Source organism: Phaenicophaeus curvirostris, chromosome 2, assembly GCF_032191515.1.
Source record: "Phaenicophaeus curvirostris isolate KB17595 chromosome 2, BPBGC_Pcur_1.0, whole genome shotgun sequence".
Taxonomy (NCBI): Eukaryota; Metazoa; Chordata; class Aves; order Cuculiformes; family Cuculidae; genus Phaenicophaeus; species Phaenicophaeus curvirostris.
In genome coordinates this window covers 105,776,726-105,794,217 of record NC_091393.1, presented here as the reverse complement: position 1 = coordinate 105,794,217, position 17,492 = coordinate 105,776,726, and the positions used below count along the sequence as shown (strand labels likewise).

General features: G+C 39.5%; 1 protein-coding gene across 2 annotated transcripts in view; it reads left to right on the top strand.

Annotated features, from left to right (window-relative positions):
- The window catches only part of CFAP61 (cilia and flagella associated protein 61), a 110,243-nt gene that overhangs the window by 14,267 nt on the left and 78,484 nt on the right, over nt 1–17,492 (top strand). Inside the window, exons 7-11 of one of the 2 annotated variants that reach the window (XM_069850304.1) lie at nt 1,707–1,860; nt 8,631–8,722; nt 10,379–10,566; nt 13,716–13,755; nt 15,955–16,094. In XM_069850304.1, coding sequence (XP_069706405.1) covers nt 1,707–1,860; nt 8,631–8,722; nt 10,379–10,566; nt 13,716–13,755; nt 15,955–16,094 — 614 coding nt within the window. The remainder of the gene's footprint in view (nt 1–1,706; nt 1,861–8,630; nt 8,723–10,378; nt 10,567–13,715; nt 13,756–15,954; nt 16,095–17,492) is intronic. The other variant, XM_069850303.1, reaches the window with a different exon arrangement.

The window sequence follows — 17,492 nt, the reverse complement described above, 5'->3', positions numbered from 1 at the left end:
CTGTTAAGTAACTGAAGCAGCAGTTCCCAGGAACTGGATAGATTCTTTTACAGTAACTGGGACAGACCACCTTGAAGAAACCATGTTGCCATTATAGACAATTGCATTATAGACAATTGCATTATAGATGAGCACTTTTCATTCCTGGTGAAAATTAATATTGCATGTGAAAAGTAGTAGCAAATAATACTTCCTCAGTCAAAAGTGCTGCAGATTTTTTACATCTCTTGGCTGAGGCAGTGAGATATTTGCTGAGTTGAAGACACAAAGTCAGGAATTCATTTAAATAAGAAAGAGGTGGTAATAGTTGCCCTGCTGAAAATTCCTGCTAATATTTTTATGTGTTAGTAATTCTGCATGGTATCATAAGCTGGTAGGCAGCATAACCTACTTAATTCCAGAAGTCTGCTTTCTATAGCAAATGATTTTTTAGAACCTTAACATGTTATCACTACCATTGGAAGCCAAATGGGAAACAATAAACCATTAGTGTAATAGCACATTACAAACAGCTATCTTTATAAATAATACATTTCAATCGTACATTTATAGCTCAATATGATGCCAGCAAAAGGTGTTTCAGGCCCTCACAGTTTATACTTGACGCTGCTGCTGCAGATGGGAAAGACACCTCCATGCAAACCAAGATAGATGCCAATTTTCCCTGCAGAGAATGAAGCTGGCAACCTCTTTTTGCACATATGGTAGATGGATTGGTTAATCAGCCTCTGCTGAGCCTTGGGCCTAAAATTACATAGCAGCCAGACAACTGCAGCGACCCAGCTTTTGTTCGGTTACGCAAACAAGGCAAACAAACAATCACTTGTTGTCTGAGGGGAAAAAAATTAAACTTTATAATTTTTTTATTTTTTATTGGAGTGCTGATGGTCTGACAAAGCGGCTATACAAATCCAGCCGTGGAGTTTTCATTGTGTTCATAGAGGTGGCTTTCATTATGTCTATTAAGGGAAAAAAAATATTTTGTTTATGTGTGTTTCACCAGAAAGTTCTGTATCATACTAAAAACTGAAGAGTTCCCTTCTTCTAGATTCATCTTAGCTTAAAGCCAAAAAGTCTCCAGCATGCCGATTCTCATTTTTCAGACTTGCCAGGGCTTTTTTTTTTTAAAGACTGGTTCTTAGATGTTTTTCATAACTGGAAAATATCTAGCACTTATAATTGCTGCAAGTGATGCATGCCATATATTGAATTAGATACTGTTTATATATTGTATAATTGCTTTCCTGAATTTTCATAGGAAAATAAAATATACCTTTCAGTTTGAGTACAATTTTATCTACAAAGCAATGTCCAAAAATTAGTCAGCCATTATGGCTGCCTAAATCCAGATTTTACTTTAGCTGCACTTTTAATATAAAGAAAAATTATACTTTTTTGGAGGTATGTAGGTAAAAGATATGTGTCTTTTATTTACTGTAACAAATGTTTTATCGAAACAGTAAGTATTTGGTCCACATATATATTCCTAGTGCTGTCACAAGTCATAGCTAACAAAAGAATTGTAACATCTGAGGGGAAAAAAAAGATCTTTAATTTTTGCTGAATTCCTTTATCCTTTTCTATAATGCACAGCAGGAGATGGAACACTTCTATGTTTCAGCAATTTTTTTTGTTCAAATTATTGTTCTGACCTAAAATCACATGTTCAACTTCTACACATGTGTGGCACTGGTTTTGTATTTCAGGATGGTGACACTGCAGTAGGATTCATGAGCTTATGTTCTCAAGTAAATGTTTCCATGTTTCAAGAGTTTTTTGACTTGGGGCCTTTCTGTGGACTCTGTGAACCACTTCCTGAAGATACGCTCAAAATGCCAAAGAGGCCAAGCATCCCAGAAGGTATCTATATTCTAAAATGCTAGATAGATCCAAAGTGCATTTATTTCTAGTTTCTGAGTAAATTTTTCAAAAGGTTGGAAGAGGATATAGGTTTGCTAGCAAGAAAACACAGATTAACGTGTCTGATTTGAAGAAGGTTGTTGGGTGTTTTCTAATTCAGGAGAGGAATTTCGATAGCCCCGGTTTCTGAATCAGAAGTGACTGTTGTTTGTGGGGAGCAGGTATGGGATAAATCTAGATTTCAAGTTTTGGAAAGCTAAAGCATGAGGTGTATTTTCTATCAGTTAGCTAGAATTGTATTATTAATTGAAGACTTAGCTTTGAAATCTGGTTCTACTGTCAGTAGCTAAGCAGCTGGTTAACTGTGGCTGTTACGTTATCACATTGGCTGGTGTCCTGTTGTATATTTGTGGTCCTACTTCTTTCTTTGCTTACTGTCTTCCTTCTTCTAGGTTACAAGGTTTTGGGAGATCATGGACTGTCTTTATTCTATTTTTTTGTATTGAGCATGATACAACAATGCACCTGCAAGCAACCTTACTGCAAGTGATAACAGTAATATGTGTCACCTGTTTGTAGAACACAAGTGCCACGTAAATAATTTACAGTTGTCATCTTTATTTTTCAGTGTCAAAGGGCTTTTTATGCAGAAGGGCAACATTTTGCCATCTACTAATTATCAGTAATAGAATTATAAGGAACATCATTAGGTTGTTATGTATCTGCTTGTCTGAACACAAAGCAGCAGGTGAGGAAGGCAACTAGGGAGCTACAGAGCAGTCTCCAGCTGGTATCTCAGAGCTGACAGTCATGAAAAAAAAAGGGATAGAAAAAGGATATTATAGTTGCTCCTATGGACTTCCTCTCCTCGGCAAAGAAGCATCTTGCAAAAAAGTAATGAAGGAAGCCCGCTTTCTCCTCCTGTGTCATTTTGTGCTCCTGGAGCTTCAGGAGTATTGTTTCAAAATAGGTGACAGACATATGCAGTACTGGACCTGGTGACACACATATGCAGTACTGGACCTGGTGGCCACTAATACAAGTGAACTCATCAGTGACATTAGATTTGGAGGCAGCCTGGGCTGCAGTGATCATGCACTGGTGGAGTTCGAGCTCCTGAGGGATATGGGACAAGTGAGGAGTATAGTCAGGACCCTAAATTTCAGGAAAGCAGACTTCCAGTTCCTCAAGGCATAACTCAGTAGGCTCCCCTGGGACATGGTCCTCGGGGACAAGGGAGCAGAACAGAGTAGGCAAATATTTAAGAATGCTTTCCATGAGGCACAAGAGCACTCAGTCTCCATATGTTGGAAATCAGGCAGAAAAGGGAAAAGACCAGTATGGCTGAGTCGAGACCTGCTGGTTAAATTAAAGAAGAAGTGGGAACTACACAGGCAGTGCAAGCGGAGGCAGGGAACCTGGGACGTGTGTAGGGATGCTGCCTGGTTGTGTAGGGATGAGGTCAGGAAGGCCAAAGCGCAGCTGGAGCTGAACTTGGCAACGGAAGTGAAGACCAAAAGGACTTCTACAGGTATGTCAATCAGAAAAAGAAGGATAAAGGGAATGTACCCCCACTGATGGTTATCAATGGTGACCTCGTATCAACAGATGAGGAAAAGGCTGAGGTACTTAACTTTTTTGCCTCAGTCTTCACTGACAACTGCTCTCCTTATCCTTCTTGGGTTATGGGACAACAAGGTAGTGACCAGGGGGGTAAACCCCCTCCCACTGTAGAGGAGGATCAGGTTCGTGACCACCTGAGGAACCTGAACATATCAGGTCTGTGGGACCTGATAAGATGCATCCCAGTGTCCTGAGGGAATTGCCTGATGTGGTGGCCAAGCCACTCTCCATGATATTTGAAAAGTCATGACAATCAGGAGAAGTCCCTGGTGACTGAAGGAAGGGTAACATGCCCATTTTTAAAAAGGGCAGAAAAGGTGACCCTGGGAACTACTGACCTGTCTCACTCACCTCTCTGCCTGGGAAGATCATGGAACAGATCCTCCTAGAAGCCATGATAAAGCACATGGAGGGCATGGAGGTGATAAATGGCAGTCAACGCAGCTTCTCCAGGGGCAAGTCCTGTATGACCAATTTAGTGGCTTTCTCTGATGGGGTCATCACATCAGTGGACACGGGTAAACCAATGGACGTGAGCTATCTGGACTTCTGTAAAGCCTTTGGCACGGTCCCCCACAACATCATTCTCTCTAAATTGGAGAGATATGGTTTTGATGTGTGGATGGTTTGGTGGATAAGAAACTGGTTGGATGGTCATATTCAGAGAGTAGTGGTCAATGGCTCGAAGTCCAGATTGAGATCCATGACAAGTGGTGTCCCTCAGGGGTCTGTACTGGCATCAGTGCTGTTTAGTATCTTCATCAATGATATAGACAGCAAGATTGAGTGCACCCTCAGAAAGTTTGCCAATGACACCAAACTGAGTGGTGCAGTTGCCACAGTGGAAGGACAGGATGTCATCCAGAGGGACCTGGTTAGGCTGGAGAAGTGGGCGTGTGAGAATCTCATGAGGTTCAACAAGGCCAAGTGCAAGGTCCTGCACCTGGATCAGGGCAATCCCTGATTTCAGTACAGGATGGGGAATGATGTGATTGAGAGCTGCCCTGCAGAGAAGGACTTGGGGTGCTGGTTGACAAGAAGCTGGACATGAGCCAGCAATGTGTGCTCACAACCCGGAAGGCCAACCGTGTCCTGGGCTGCATCAAAAGAAGCGTGGCCAGGTGAGGGAGGTGATTCTGCCTCTCTATTCCTCTCTTGTGAGACCTCATCTGGAGTATTGTGTCCAGTTCTGGAATCCTCAACATAAGAAGGACATGGAGCTGTTCAAACAGGTCCAGAGGCGGGCTACAAGTTGATCAGAGGGCTGGAGCACCTCCCATATGAGGACAGACTGAGAGAGTGGGGTTCTTCAGCATGAAGAAAAGGCTCCAAGGAGGCCTCATAGCGACCTTCCAGTACCTGAAAGGGGCATGTGAGAAAGCTGGGAAGGGACTTTTTACAAAGGCTTGTAGTGATAGGACTAGGGGGAATAACTATAAATTAGAGAGAAGCAGATTTAGGCTAGACAAAAGGAAGAATTTCTTCACTGTGAGGGTTGTGAGGCACTGGCATAGGTTGTCCAGGGAGAAGTTGTGGATGTCCCATCACTGGAGGTGTCCAAGGTCAGGTTAGATGGGGCCTTGGGCAGCCTGGTCTAGTGGGACGTGTCTCTGCCCATGGCAGGGGCGTTGAAACTAGGTGATCTTTAAGGTCCCTTCCAACCCAAACTCTTATATGATTATATGATATGTAGAAACACAAATGAAACTGTGGGAGGAAGAAAGGTCACTCACAATAGTCTCTTCAAAAAAACAGTTGAGACACAGTCATGGGCATTCTGTGCTAGGAGGAGGGTTCAGACAAGATGACCTCCAGTGGTCCTGTTCAACCTTAACCTTTCTGTGACTGTTGTCTGGTTCTGGTAAAACTCTTGGATACTTTTGTGTTCTTCCGTTGGGTAGGGACCGCAAGCTATTTGCCTATATTTAGTGGCAAATTCTGTGCTGCTGAGCCTTTTAGTGAGTACGTGGTTATAGTTTTAACAATACTGCTGTTACGTGATTTTTGGCATTTAGGAAATATGTGAGACTTGTTCTAAATGTGAAAACTTAGCATAAACAAATGTTCTGTTCTCATTCTTCCATGACTCTGGTCAATCTAGTATCTGAGTGCTTGTCAGAAATTCCTTAAGCAACTTGATTAGTTGTATCACTTGTGTTTCTCTCTCTTCTTTTTCCTCTGCATCTAGAAACTATATTAGTTTTGATGGTTGATGTTAGTTTGCAATCCTGTGTATTTCCTTGAAGTAAGATTTTTCAGAGTAGAGGTATCCTTCTGTTTGGAATGATAAGGGCATCCTTGGGGAAAGAATTATTTGTAGACTTTTTCAGAGCACATATCAGTGATAGTTCGCAAAGACAGAGAACACCTAAGAAGGAATTTGAGTATCATAAGCTAAGACCCTGACTCTGATACTGTTCTTAGAGAGAAAGATCAACTAGAAATTGAATAGTGAAATTAGACTTAGCTTATGGCTATACACTGCTCAGGAATATTAATTCTCTTATCACTGAATAATTATTAAATTAAGAAAGGAAAGGAAAAAAACCCAGAACACTATTTTAATAAAGAACTTTACAGGAAAAAAACCCCAAATGACTCATAAGCACAGTTCACCTCCTCTCTGACCTTTCATTTTATTAAAAATATAATTTGGAAAGGGAATTATGTTGTTCATGTGGTTTTTTTGTAAATGTAGAGCCCATATAAGAGTTACATCCAGGTAGTCCATTGTACGGTCTTTCCAATATAAGGGCCAACCTGTATCCCTGGAATTTATTATAGTGTGTCACATTAAATTTCTGTTTGATTATATTGCATAACACATGCACAGTTATGATTGCTATTTTAATGACTGCAATGTTTCTGTACTGCAAATGTGCTGCCATGTTGTCCCTTAGTTTGAAGGCATTGAAGGTTCACTGGACACCTTAAACCAACAGAAGATGTGGACTTACTTGTAATGAATTCAAAGGCTGAGATTTTAAAATGCAGGCTGCATTCCTTTGTAGAATAATTTTATGTTCCCATACAAAAAAGAAGCCCACAACCCATAATAAGGATATTTTTTAAAGCTCTTTAGCTTGTAAGTAGAGACCACAGGTTGATATTATTTTTTTCCTTTCAAAATGTAATACTGAGTAATAATGAAAGAGTGTACAAAAATCTGTGTTTAACACAATATTGATATGCCACTTATGTAGCAGGGTAATTACAGTAATTTGGTTGTTACTCTATATGGTGTCATGAATTAGTAGCCAGAAAACCTTACGATGCAGTGGGAATGATTCAAGGGCTTTTCATCAGGCTTCATGGTGAACTGGCTTCTTGATCCTGCTGGCTGTTACCTCTGCTAACAAACCAGCAATCACTGAATTACCTTAATTTTCTTTGTGTTCGTGTTCCTTACTTCATTTAGTGCAACAATATTTATGTGCTTCCCAGTCACTTGTTTACAGCATATATGTAAACAGGGATGCAGCTACATTTGACAGTAGTGAATGGTGGGGCCATTAAGGGATTTTATTTTAGGATAAAGTCAGGAACAACATATCAATATTTACATGATGACAAGAGGCTTGTATTAATTAACTTCTGACACCTGCAAGGCTGTTTATAATGAGAAATGTAGCTGAGTTAATCAAGACGACATGTGATCATTTCTGTGAAGTATCACATCTGTGATACCCCTGTAGAAACTGTGATTTCTAACCCTTCTGTTTCTTCTGGCCCTGTACATTGGATCTGCATTCTTTTGTAGTAACAGAGAAACAGATTTTCAGACAAGAAATGTTTAAAAATAATTTTGTCTAAATTATTTTAAACCTTTGAGCTCATTGCTGTATGAAGAAACACCTATTCTGGTGAATGTAGCTTAGATGGGTTTCCTGAGGTAAAATTCAGTTAGAGGAGCAAAGAATTCTGTTGTGCTGGGTTTTCTGGAGTTATTTTTCTTCCCCCTGGAGCCTGGACACTTCTTCATGTTACTGGATCTTTCAAATGCAAAGGCATCCTGGTCTGATGAGTTTTGTGCAACAGCAATACCTACACCTCAAGAGTTTAATAATTAAAAGCTATTTTCAGGTTTTATTTTTAAATATAAAAAAAACCCTGTGAAAATAACTGTAAAATTAGGGAGTTGATGATTTAAGGAATGGCAGAGCTACTGAAGATTTGTTCAGGACTAAAAATACAGCAGCTGACACTTTGCTGTAGTAATGTTTGTGGTTTTTTGGAGTAAAGTGTAGGACCCACCAGTATTTCAATGTTTCTTTTCCGAGTTGGTGATTAAGATAATTTTGGTCCATAAAGTTAGCTTTAAATGTGACCTTTGTGACGCGTTATCAGATGATGTCTTGTTCCAAATACCCTCATCTTCCATTGACTTTAGAGAAAATAATCCAAGTGCTTAAGCACTTGTCTAGACATGCTGTGTATACATCAGATGTCTGCAAGTAGTTTCATCCCATCACCTCAGTTATCTGTTTGCCCACAAAAATATTGTCACTTGGGTTAGTGACAATAGATTAGAATGTTACTACAATGTTACTGAGATTGTTGCATCAGAGGAAGGGAAGGAAATAGGCACATGGACAAAGACTGATGAAAGAGCAACCGCATTTTATAGGAAGTAAAATGAAGATTTGAGAGCTAGATAGGTTTAGCTACTGAGAAGGGAATTTATATCCCTGTTTCTTGTCCCTGCTTGTGCCAATAAGTATGAGTTCTGGCTTGACTAGGATTTATACTGATTCTATTTCAGTTCTGTTAGGAGAACTAATCTGAGAATCAAGAGCCCTTGTTTATGGTCATCAGAAAAGAAGTTAGGAACAGGCACAAGGTTTAAGATACCAGTTAATACACTAATGAGGGTAAAAATTCATAATATATAACAAACAAGTTAAGAATTGCTTCTAAATTGTTCAATTCTTATTTTATAACCAATTCTCTGATTTTTGCTTTCAGATCAAATAGTCTATTGAAGTTCTAGCCAAGTAACTATAGGATGGTGTAATTTAACTGTGGTTGTTAAATAAAGTAAACCTTTCAGTAGAGGTAGCCTGGCACGCTCCTTAGTTATTGCTGTGATTTTGAGGGTTAAGCTCACATTTTTAAGCCTGATGCATCTATTCTTTTTCATTATTCAGATGGAGATAAAAGCAACCAAACAAGTGAAGAAACAAAGTCTGTTTCATCTAGAAACTTTGAACATATTCATGACCAGGATGCAGCTGTGCAGGTAATACCACTACACAGATCATTGCTGATAACTTTGAAAGCTAATTTGAAGCAGAGTGGAGGCTACTAGGACAGGCAATGCTTTTATTTCCACTCCTGCACTGTCCTCTATATGGACCCGCACTTATATCTGCTATTCTGCATAGATCGGAAGCTGCTCTAGCTGATATATGGATGGAGGTGGTTGTAGTTATTAATCAGATGAGTTTTCCAATCCAGTTCCACGTGAACAGCCAGACAGAACAAGGGTGGGAATAAAGAGACACTGAGAGGAGAAGAAAAGGTGGGGGCCTGTTTGTGCAGGTCTGCTGCCAAGTAAGGGCATGTGGGGCACAGCTTCGAGTGGGCTCTTCCACAAATGTGGAGAGAGCATTCCTGTAACAGGCAAGGCCAGAGTCTTTTTACTCTGAAGATCTGCAGATCCTTAGATTTTGACTTGTCTGTGTTACTGAGCTAAAAATCTGCTACAGATGGAAAGCTCCCAAAGCTGAAAAGCAGCAATATAGCTTTAGTTTGCCCCTGTAATTTACAGAAGTTAAAGGGCATATGTTCTATCTGTGCCTCTTCTGTTGAAAGAAAATGACTTGATAGAAGAGGATTGCTATGGAATGTGTTGGTGTAGCATAAACCAGCTGAGACTTTATCCCAAGAAGCTTTAAGTGGTTGCATCTGTCATAAAATCATAGAATGATTTAGGTCAGAAAGAACCTTGAAGATCATCCAATTCCAACTCCCCTGCCATGGGCAGGGACACCTCCCACTGCATCATGTTGCTCAAAGCCCCATTCAACCTGGCCTTGAACACCTCCAGGGACGGGGCAGCCACAACTTCTCTGGGCAACCTGTGCCAGTGCCTCACCACCCTCACAGGAAAACTTTTTTCTTCATAAAATCTCATCTAAATCTCCCCTCTTTCATCTTAAAACCATTACTCCTCATCCTATCCCTGCACTCCCTGATAAAGAGCCCCTCCCCAGCTGTGATGTAGCCCCTTTCAGTACTGGAAGGCTGCTCTAAGGTCTCCCCAGAGCCTTCTCTTCTCCAGGCTGAACAACTCCAAATCTCTCAGCTTGTCCTTGTATGGGGGGTGCTCCAGCCCTCAGATCATCTCCATGGCCTCATCTGGACTTGCTTTAGTAGATCCATGTCCTTCCTCTTCTTTATGTCTATAGTCTGTTTCTCATTACTGTATCAAAGCTATTCTGGTTTTCTTCCCATTTTTATTCTTTTCCATTTCCACAGTATTTTCTGCCTTGATCTCATTTTCTTTAACATAACATGTTTGCAATAATCATGTATTTTCAATAATCATCTGGAAATAAAATTTTAATATAGAAATATTTCTGAAAGAGAAATATTTTATTTCCTCCCAGAGGGAATTTTATGGTAACTATTTGTTTGTGAATACGTTGCTCTTCAGCCAGAGTGTGTGTACTTTTAAAGGCAACTTTTATCTAGTGTTTCAGAAACAGGTAAATATCACATTAAAAATACCTCCTTAAGTAGTGGTGTTTGTCAAAATGTGACAAGTGAAATGTACATCCCTATGTGTCTGCTTGGAATGCCCTAAGGTAGGAATGTTGCAAGATCTTTTGATTAAAAAATGAAAATATTTTCTGAAACATTGTAAGAGATCATTTGTCAATTATTATTGCAGAAAGATGGAGCCATTACCATTTCCCATACTGAAATGTCATTAGGTGATGTCAGAGGCAAAGATTTCAAAGCCTTGGCAACGCCCCTTCTTGAGACTGAAGGAAAAGAGACTTTTCATCCAGTGCACAGAGGAGCTTCAAATGCTTTCTGCATCCGTCAGTTTTGTATTGATGAGGAGCATGAAACTAGGCAAGTATGGAGGAATAGTTACTGCTTTCCTAATAACATCTTTAGGACAAATTTCAAAGGGACAGCACCTGCTGTGTAGTTCGGTTGATTTTTTTCTGACCTCTTTTTTCGTTTCTCTATTACCTTCCCTAATAACTTACTGAAATTTTCAACCTCCAGCTGCAACTTTCCATCTCTGATAGGACTGTGTGGACAGTAAGTTAAGAATGTGTTTTAGCTGGAAAACTGATAGTTGGAATTGTGGAGGAATGCCACTTCTTCCTCCAAATAAATGTTAATTCCAAAGCTGTCTAGCTCTGAAAAGAGCTAGATGTGATGGTACTGGCCACCTCAGCTCATAAGGCGATAAAGCTGTTTTTAACTCTGTAGTTAAATGCTCTCATTTCTAAACCATTGGCCTCCCATGACTGAGGAAATTGATTCAGTTTTCTAGAATCCACTGCAATAGAGGGAACACTTAAGCCTTTTTTTTTTCCACTGCTGACCTTGACGTCTTAGATTCTGGTGAAGTAAATAGATCTATAAGTGTGATCTATAGATTTTTATTTTTTTCTTAACCGAATTTCTCTGTGCCCTTGAAGAGAGCACCATTTTCAACCACATCAGCAAAAGCCTCTCTAGGAACACTGGCCCTTTCTGATTATAAATGAGCCCTGCTCTTGTTTATAGGTCCTAGAAAGAAAGAAAAAATATGTAGATACTTACAAAAAGAAGACAGAAAGAGGATGAGCACACCCAAGATCTTCCATGCTTTAAAACACATATGATTTCTAGACACACAAGGTACAAGTAGCAAGGACTTTGCAGATTGAATTTGACAACTGTAGCACCATTTGAAGAAACATCTTTCTACTTGTAGTAGTAGGCATTGGTGACTGACAAAGTCTGAACTCATCTGGCTTAAGGGTAATTTAGGAATAAACTTAAATAAGAAGAAAAATCAGAACTCCTTGAAAACTATTTCTATTTATTAAGCTCTTTCTTCATTAAGGAAGGGCCTACCCAAAGGGATTAAACACTGTGAATCTAGTACAAATGCAAATATCCTAAGTTACCAAAGCAAAGCCAACACCTAATCTTGGTACTTATGTACCCAGTGATATAGCTTAAATTCATTAGGAAGAGAGAGAAATGCAGTGCTAGAAGTCTGTGGTGTACTGGGAAACACTGATCAGTGTACATATGATAGAACAATCACACTGCAGAGTGTCCATTCCAGAACAGTTAATTTATGGACAATCTAGTCTAAAATAAAATTCAAGCAAGGTAACTATTCCAGAACAAAATAACTTTATTTTAAAATGTCACTGAGGTGAGAGACTTACTCAAGAATGACTCTGTTGTACTGAAATAGCAGTTCAAAGCAATGATCTGTGACCATGTGGGGAAAGAACATCTCAATAGACTAGTTGAGGTCTGTGCTTCTAGCATCCTGCTCTAGGATAAGGATCTGTCACTTTTTTGCCCTGTTCTGGCATTCTACCCTGCCTGTGCACCATTGCTTTTTCTGTACAAGATATGTTCACAGTGTTTTATCGTTGAACACTGCAGTCCCATTCATTTTTTCCCTGGAGACATCTCTAGAGCAGTTTGGATTCCAAGATGGGTATCTGTGGAGAAGATAGCATTCCTTTCTGAAGACTTTTAAGAGTAACATTCATGCAAGATCCTCTTCTCAGAGAGGAATCTGTAAATCTGATGTTTTCAAATATTTTGCTTGCCTGCTTCCTTACTGTGCATTTGCTTGATCAATCATTAAAAGAAACATTAGAAAAGTGAATATGTTTGAAAAGATAGCATGGGGTAATCCTGACTGCATCTCATAATCTTGTCCTGAAGGAGTTACTGCTGACCGGTAAAGCATGGGTCCAGAAATAGTAGTTTTGGTTTATCTGTAGGCATGATTACATCTTAGCCCTCAAGGGCAGGTGACTACTGAGGAATTTGTGTTACCCCGTGAAGTTGCTAAATGTTTCCATCTCTGAAGTCTAGAGCTGTTACGTGGCATGATCGCGCATTGCAAGTGAAATGCAGAGGAACTAAACTGCCAATTTATCTGCAGATATTTGATACCTTTTTAAGGCCCCTGAAAAGTCTCCTACCTCTATTCTTGTGTTCCTTGCTTCCAAGAAGGTGCTGATACTGGAGAATAGAAAACTGCATTGCAATGGCATTTTCCTTTTCTACATTTAGCTAACCTATCAACTAGTCATAATGATGTATTATATAGGCAAACACCTAATACCACAATCCAGATCTGTATGTCTAGGGATTTTTTAAGTTTTCATTCAATCATAGATACTTTAATAAAAAATTATTTATCTTTTCATTTAGCAACAATGTTGGTGAAGTAATTAAAGGGAACTTAATTACAGGTCTGGGGGGAAGAGGGGGTTCGTTGATATTTTTAGATAGTGTATATTGTATTGAACTTATTCAAAAGACATATAGTACAGTGGAGAATATTTTATCAAGCTTCAGCATAACTTTTTGTTTGTTGGGTTTAGAGCTCTTTGATATCCTTACTCATAGGAGAAGCAGGAAGAATTTGTTAGATTTCTTATGTCTTTTTAAACTCAAATGTCACATTTCACTGTCACCATGGAAAAGAGAGTGGAATTACTCCAAACCAATAGGTGAGAAGTGGAAAGAAGCAAAGTGTTCAGAAACAATTTCAAGGTATTGATGTTCCTTTTAGTCTGATAAAGTGCGTTGGATATCTTTACCAAATGGATAGTGACAGAACTCATGGTACTGGATGTTACTACTGTGGAACATGGCAACAACTGTTTGCAGCCTCAGTTAATGTTCGCTGTATATCAGTGCTGCTCTAACAGTCCATCATGACTGCTGAAAAATGTTAGAGTCAACATAAGAGTAATTTTTCTCCCTTTCAGTGAAGAGCCTAATATTTTGATCTTATTTCAGACGTTCAGGTTTATTCTTGTTAATAGTGATGCTTTAAGCACTAGGTCTCAACAATTGATGGGCAGCATGCAACATCTACAGTTGATGAACAACGAACTAGCAGGACTGTCTGATCAGCGCTGTGAATTAATGTTCCTTGCACTTATGGGGATGTAAGTTCTGAAATGTATAGGATCTGTCTTGTATTCCCTTTACTCAACAATGTTTACTCTTGATTGCAGGTCCCTGGATTTTTTGCATTATGCTTTCAAGCTTTTTCCAGTACGTATAATTGAAGCTTTAAATTTGTATGTGTGTGTATGCATGATGAGATGGTAGTGCAGTTCGCATTCAAGGTATTTAGATGTGATGCCTGAGTAAGTCAGTGACTCACAGGAGTACACTATGGCTGATTCCCCAGGACTGAATTAGCCTGAGGATTTTGACTTCTCTCCTTGGTTGCTTTTGGACTCCATGTGTTGCATACAGAAGTCATAGAATAGTTTAGGTTAGAAAGGACCTTAAGGATCATCCACCTCCCTGCCATGGGCAGGGACACCTTCCACTGGATCAGGTTGCTCAAAGCCCAATTCAACCTGGCCTTCAACGCCTCCAGGGACGGGGCATCCAGAACTTCTCTGGGCAACCTGTGCCAGTGCTTCACCACTCACACAGTAAAACGTTTCTTTCTAATACCTAATCTAAATCTCTTTCAGCTTAAAACCGTTCCCCCTCGTCCTATCCCTGCATTCTCTGATGAAGATCCCCTTCCTAACCTTCCTGCAGGCCCCCTTTAATTCCTCTGTCTGTGTTCTGTAGGGACTTTTCTGAGATACAAATTTAGAAAGCAACATTTCAGACTCCATCAAAATCATGTATAGATCCTGATTATGTATAGATCCTAAATTAATGTGTTTTTTCTGAATTTATTTTTAAAGGAGTTAAAGCCTAGAAAACAGCAGTGTTAAGGAAAACTGTAGCGTTTACATATAATCTAAGCAGTAGCATTGAAGGTTTATGTTTAGGGCAAAGCTAATGTACAGAAAATAAGGATGTGACTTTAGAGTGCAGTAGCTGTTTCACACCAAAGCCCCATGTCTTTATCTGAGTTAACAAAGTCCAAAGTCCGAGACATTCTCAATGCATGCTGCAGTGTTGTAAATTCACACTACAGCTCACTGCATGGTAGCTTCCTTTAGAGACAGGTCCTGGTGACCAGGGATGCAGACTTGGCCCTAAATGTTAACATGTTCAGAAATGCTGCTTGTACCAAAGAATGTTCCCAGAGAAAGTGAGTGCAGAAAACAGTTCAAGTCTCTAAGTAATTTATTGGTGCAATAGTGCAGCTTTCGCTCTCTGAAATGAAACGTCACCAGGTGTAGTAAGAAAAATTAATCACATAGTGTGTTTAAAGGAAGAAAAGGAGTGAGATCCAAATCATAGAATCGTAGAATAACCAGGTTGGAAGGGACCCACTGGATCATTGAGTCCAACCATTCAATAATAATAATAGTATCTTCCCTACTGAAAAGATGCCATGGGATCATTAGCCAGAGTAAACTGATTAAACATCTTCCAGATCGGTTCTACCTGGGAGTCTCTCAGCATGTGTCATGCTCTATAATAAAGCATCTTTCAGAATTGTCGGAGTTCTCCAATGTCCCTGTGTGCAGTAAGATTATTTTAAACCATGTATTGAATTAAAGGGGATGGGAGAGACTCCGGTAAAAGGGAGTCCTTGAACAGTTTGAATGGATGAAGTTATTTATGGCATGCAGATTTATCTCCAGAGGATGCTGTCTTTCATCTGAGACCATTCAAGGGACATTCCTGTGTTCCTTTGCAGCTCAGGTCTCTGAACAATTAATTACATTGCCTGACAGTGTGTTTGTTATGCACATGTACCCTGTAGCGCGTGCGCACCAGCAGTGCCAGGTTTGGGACAAACAGGATATCACTGTGCACATACAAACTTGCATTCATCAAGTCTACTGTGCGTGCAGTGCAAAGCCTACCTGTGCATGCATGATGGCTGTTTGTTCAGGATTTTAGGATGTGCTGCTCTAATTGATGGTATTACTTGGCTGCAGAAGATCCCAGAAAGACATATATGGTCCTAAAATTTCACCGCAGAAGAATATTAAGGTAGAAAAAATGACTGTTTAAGGGAAATATTAGCCTGAGAAGGAAAGAGAAGGCATGGGAAAAAGGAACCTTTAAGGAATATCAGGATATTAATGAATAAGTCTTCATTATGGGAGCCAGAAGACCTATTTCTGTGAGCAAACTTAATGTTGAGATCATCAGTTCCTTTGCACTGCCCAGGCATCAAGCCATCTATGTAGAGCAATACTTGGAGTGTACGTGTGTTGTAAGCACTGCATTCAGTTTGTTTTCTTTCTGTCCACTCTAGCCAGAAACTTTTGTGTAAAGCTCACATTGAGATCAGTAAGGGCTTTTGTTGTCTGCACATCTTTTCAGGACAAAGACTTCTGTGTCATGCTCGTGCCACATCATGTACCAGAGTTCCACCTGATCCAGAGTTTTGTTCGAGCTGTCCCTTTCTGTACTTCCAGATTTGATCATGAACTTTACGTGTTCCACCGTGCGGGATTGCTCAAGTGAGTCATGTACCTTGTGACAACAAATTATGTATTCTGAGGTATTTTTATGGAATGTACTTGCAACATCCAACCTAGCACCAAGCTGATATTCTGCACAGTTCAGCACAACATCTTGCAAAAAAATGGTAGTTTGAGTCTCCAAAACAGTATGGTTGAGTAGCACGGGACTGTGTGCTGGAGAAATTAGGAGCAGAGCTAAATAAATTGTTTAGCAGCATTACTGCAGCTGTCTTGCTTCCTGTTCTGGAGTGAATCCTAAAGTTTCACAGATTATGTCCACTCAGCACAATACTGGACAGCATAGAAATAGCCTTATATTTTCAGTGAAATAAAGTAGGTAGTGACATGATTTTTAATGAAACAAGCAAACAAACAAAAGCTATAATTAAAAATATAAAAGCAAGCAGTCTTCTGACTGCCAGCATTTATAAATAGCTTAAGTAGGAACAGAAGGTGCAATGAGATTAATTTAAACTTTATGTACACAGTACTAACTTAATGAAGATGAACATTGGTACAGACAAGAGGCTGCTTCAAGTTACCTCATTGGGGAACAAAGCCAGTAGAGAAACATGGTGCAGCATTTGGCCCTTTAGGTGTGGGTCAGGTTGCCTAACATTGATACTTGAAAACCTAGTGTAGATTTAATTCTTGGAAACATGGTGTAGCTCTACTAAGAGAAATGCTCTAGTGCACTTCTGGAACATGCAGAACACAGCAGTAACCTCATTCTTGAGTAACTGTGTTATATAGCTTCTCTCCTGTTTTTTGCGTTGACTCATTTATTTAATAACTTTAAATTTCTGTGATACTTTGAACGCTTCTGTAGTCTGAAATAATGCTGAACTGGAATGCAAGACCTCTCTTGCTATGACTTCTGTCATGTGATATGAGTTTTCCAGTGCTTTGTTTGTCTAACAAGCCTATACTGGCCTGAACATGAAGCTTAAACTGTGGCACAGTTAGAGATTTTCTTTTTTTTTTTTTTTTTTATAATGTTGCTAAATACTGTGTGTTTTCAGGAAAATATTTCTGTTTTAATTGCATACTTAATCACCTTTGATGGTATACAAATAGCTCATGCGGGAACTGGCCAGCTACTCTTGGACCTTTGCAGAAGCTTTTTACCATGGGATGAAATTGGGCTTCTGTGTCCTATGTAAGAATCCAACTGGCTACAGAGAAAGCCACTAGAGTAATTCCTGTTAATCTTAGTCACAGCTGTTCAGTAATCCACCAGTAGGACTGGTAGTCATATGTCCTCTTGCAATTTTTGTCAAAATTAAACTCGTTATCAAGGGGTTTTTTTGTTTGGTTTTTTTTTTAAAAAAAACAACAAACCAAAACAACAGCCTTACCATTCTGATTAAATTGTGTATATTCCAAATGATATCA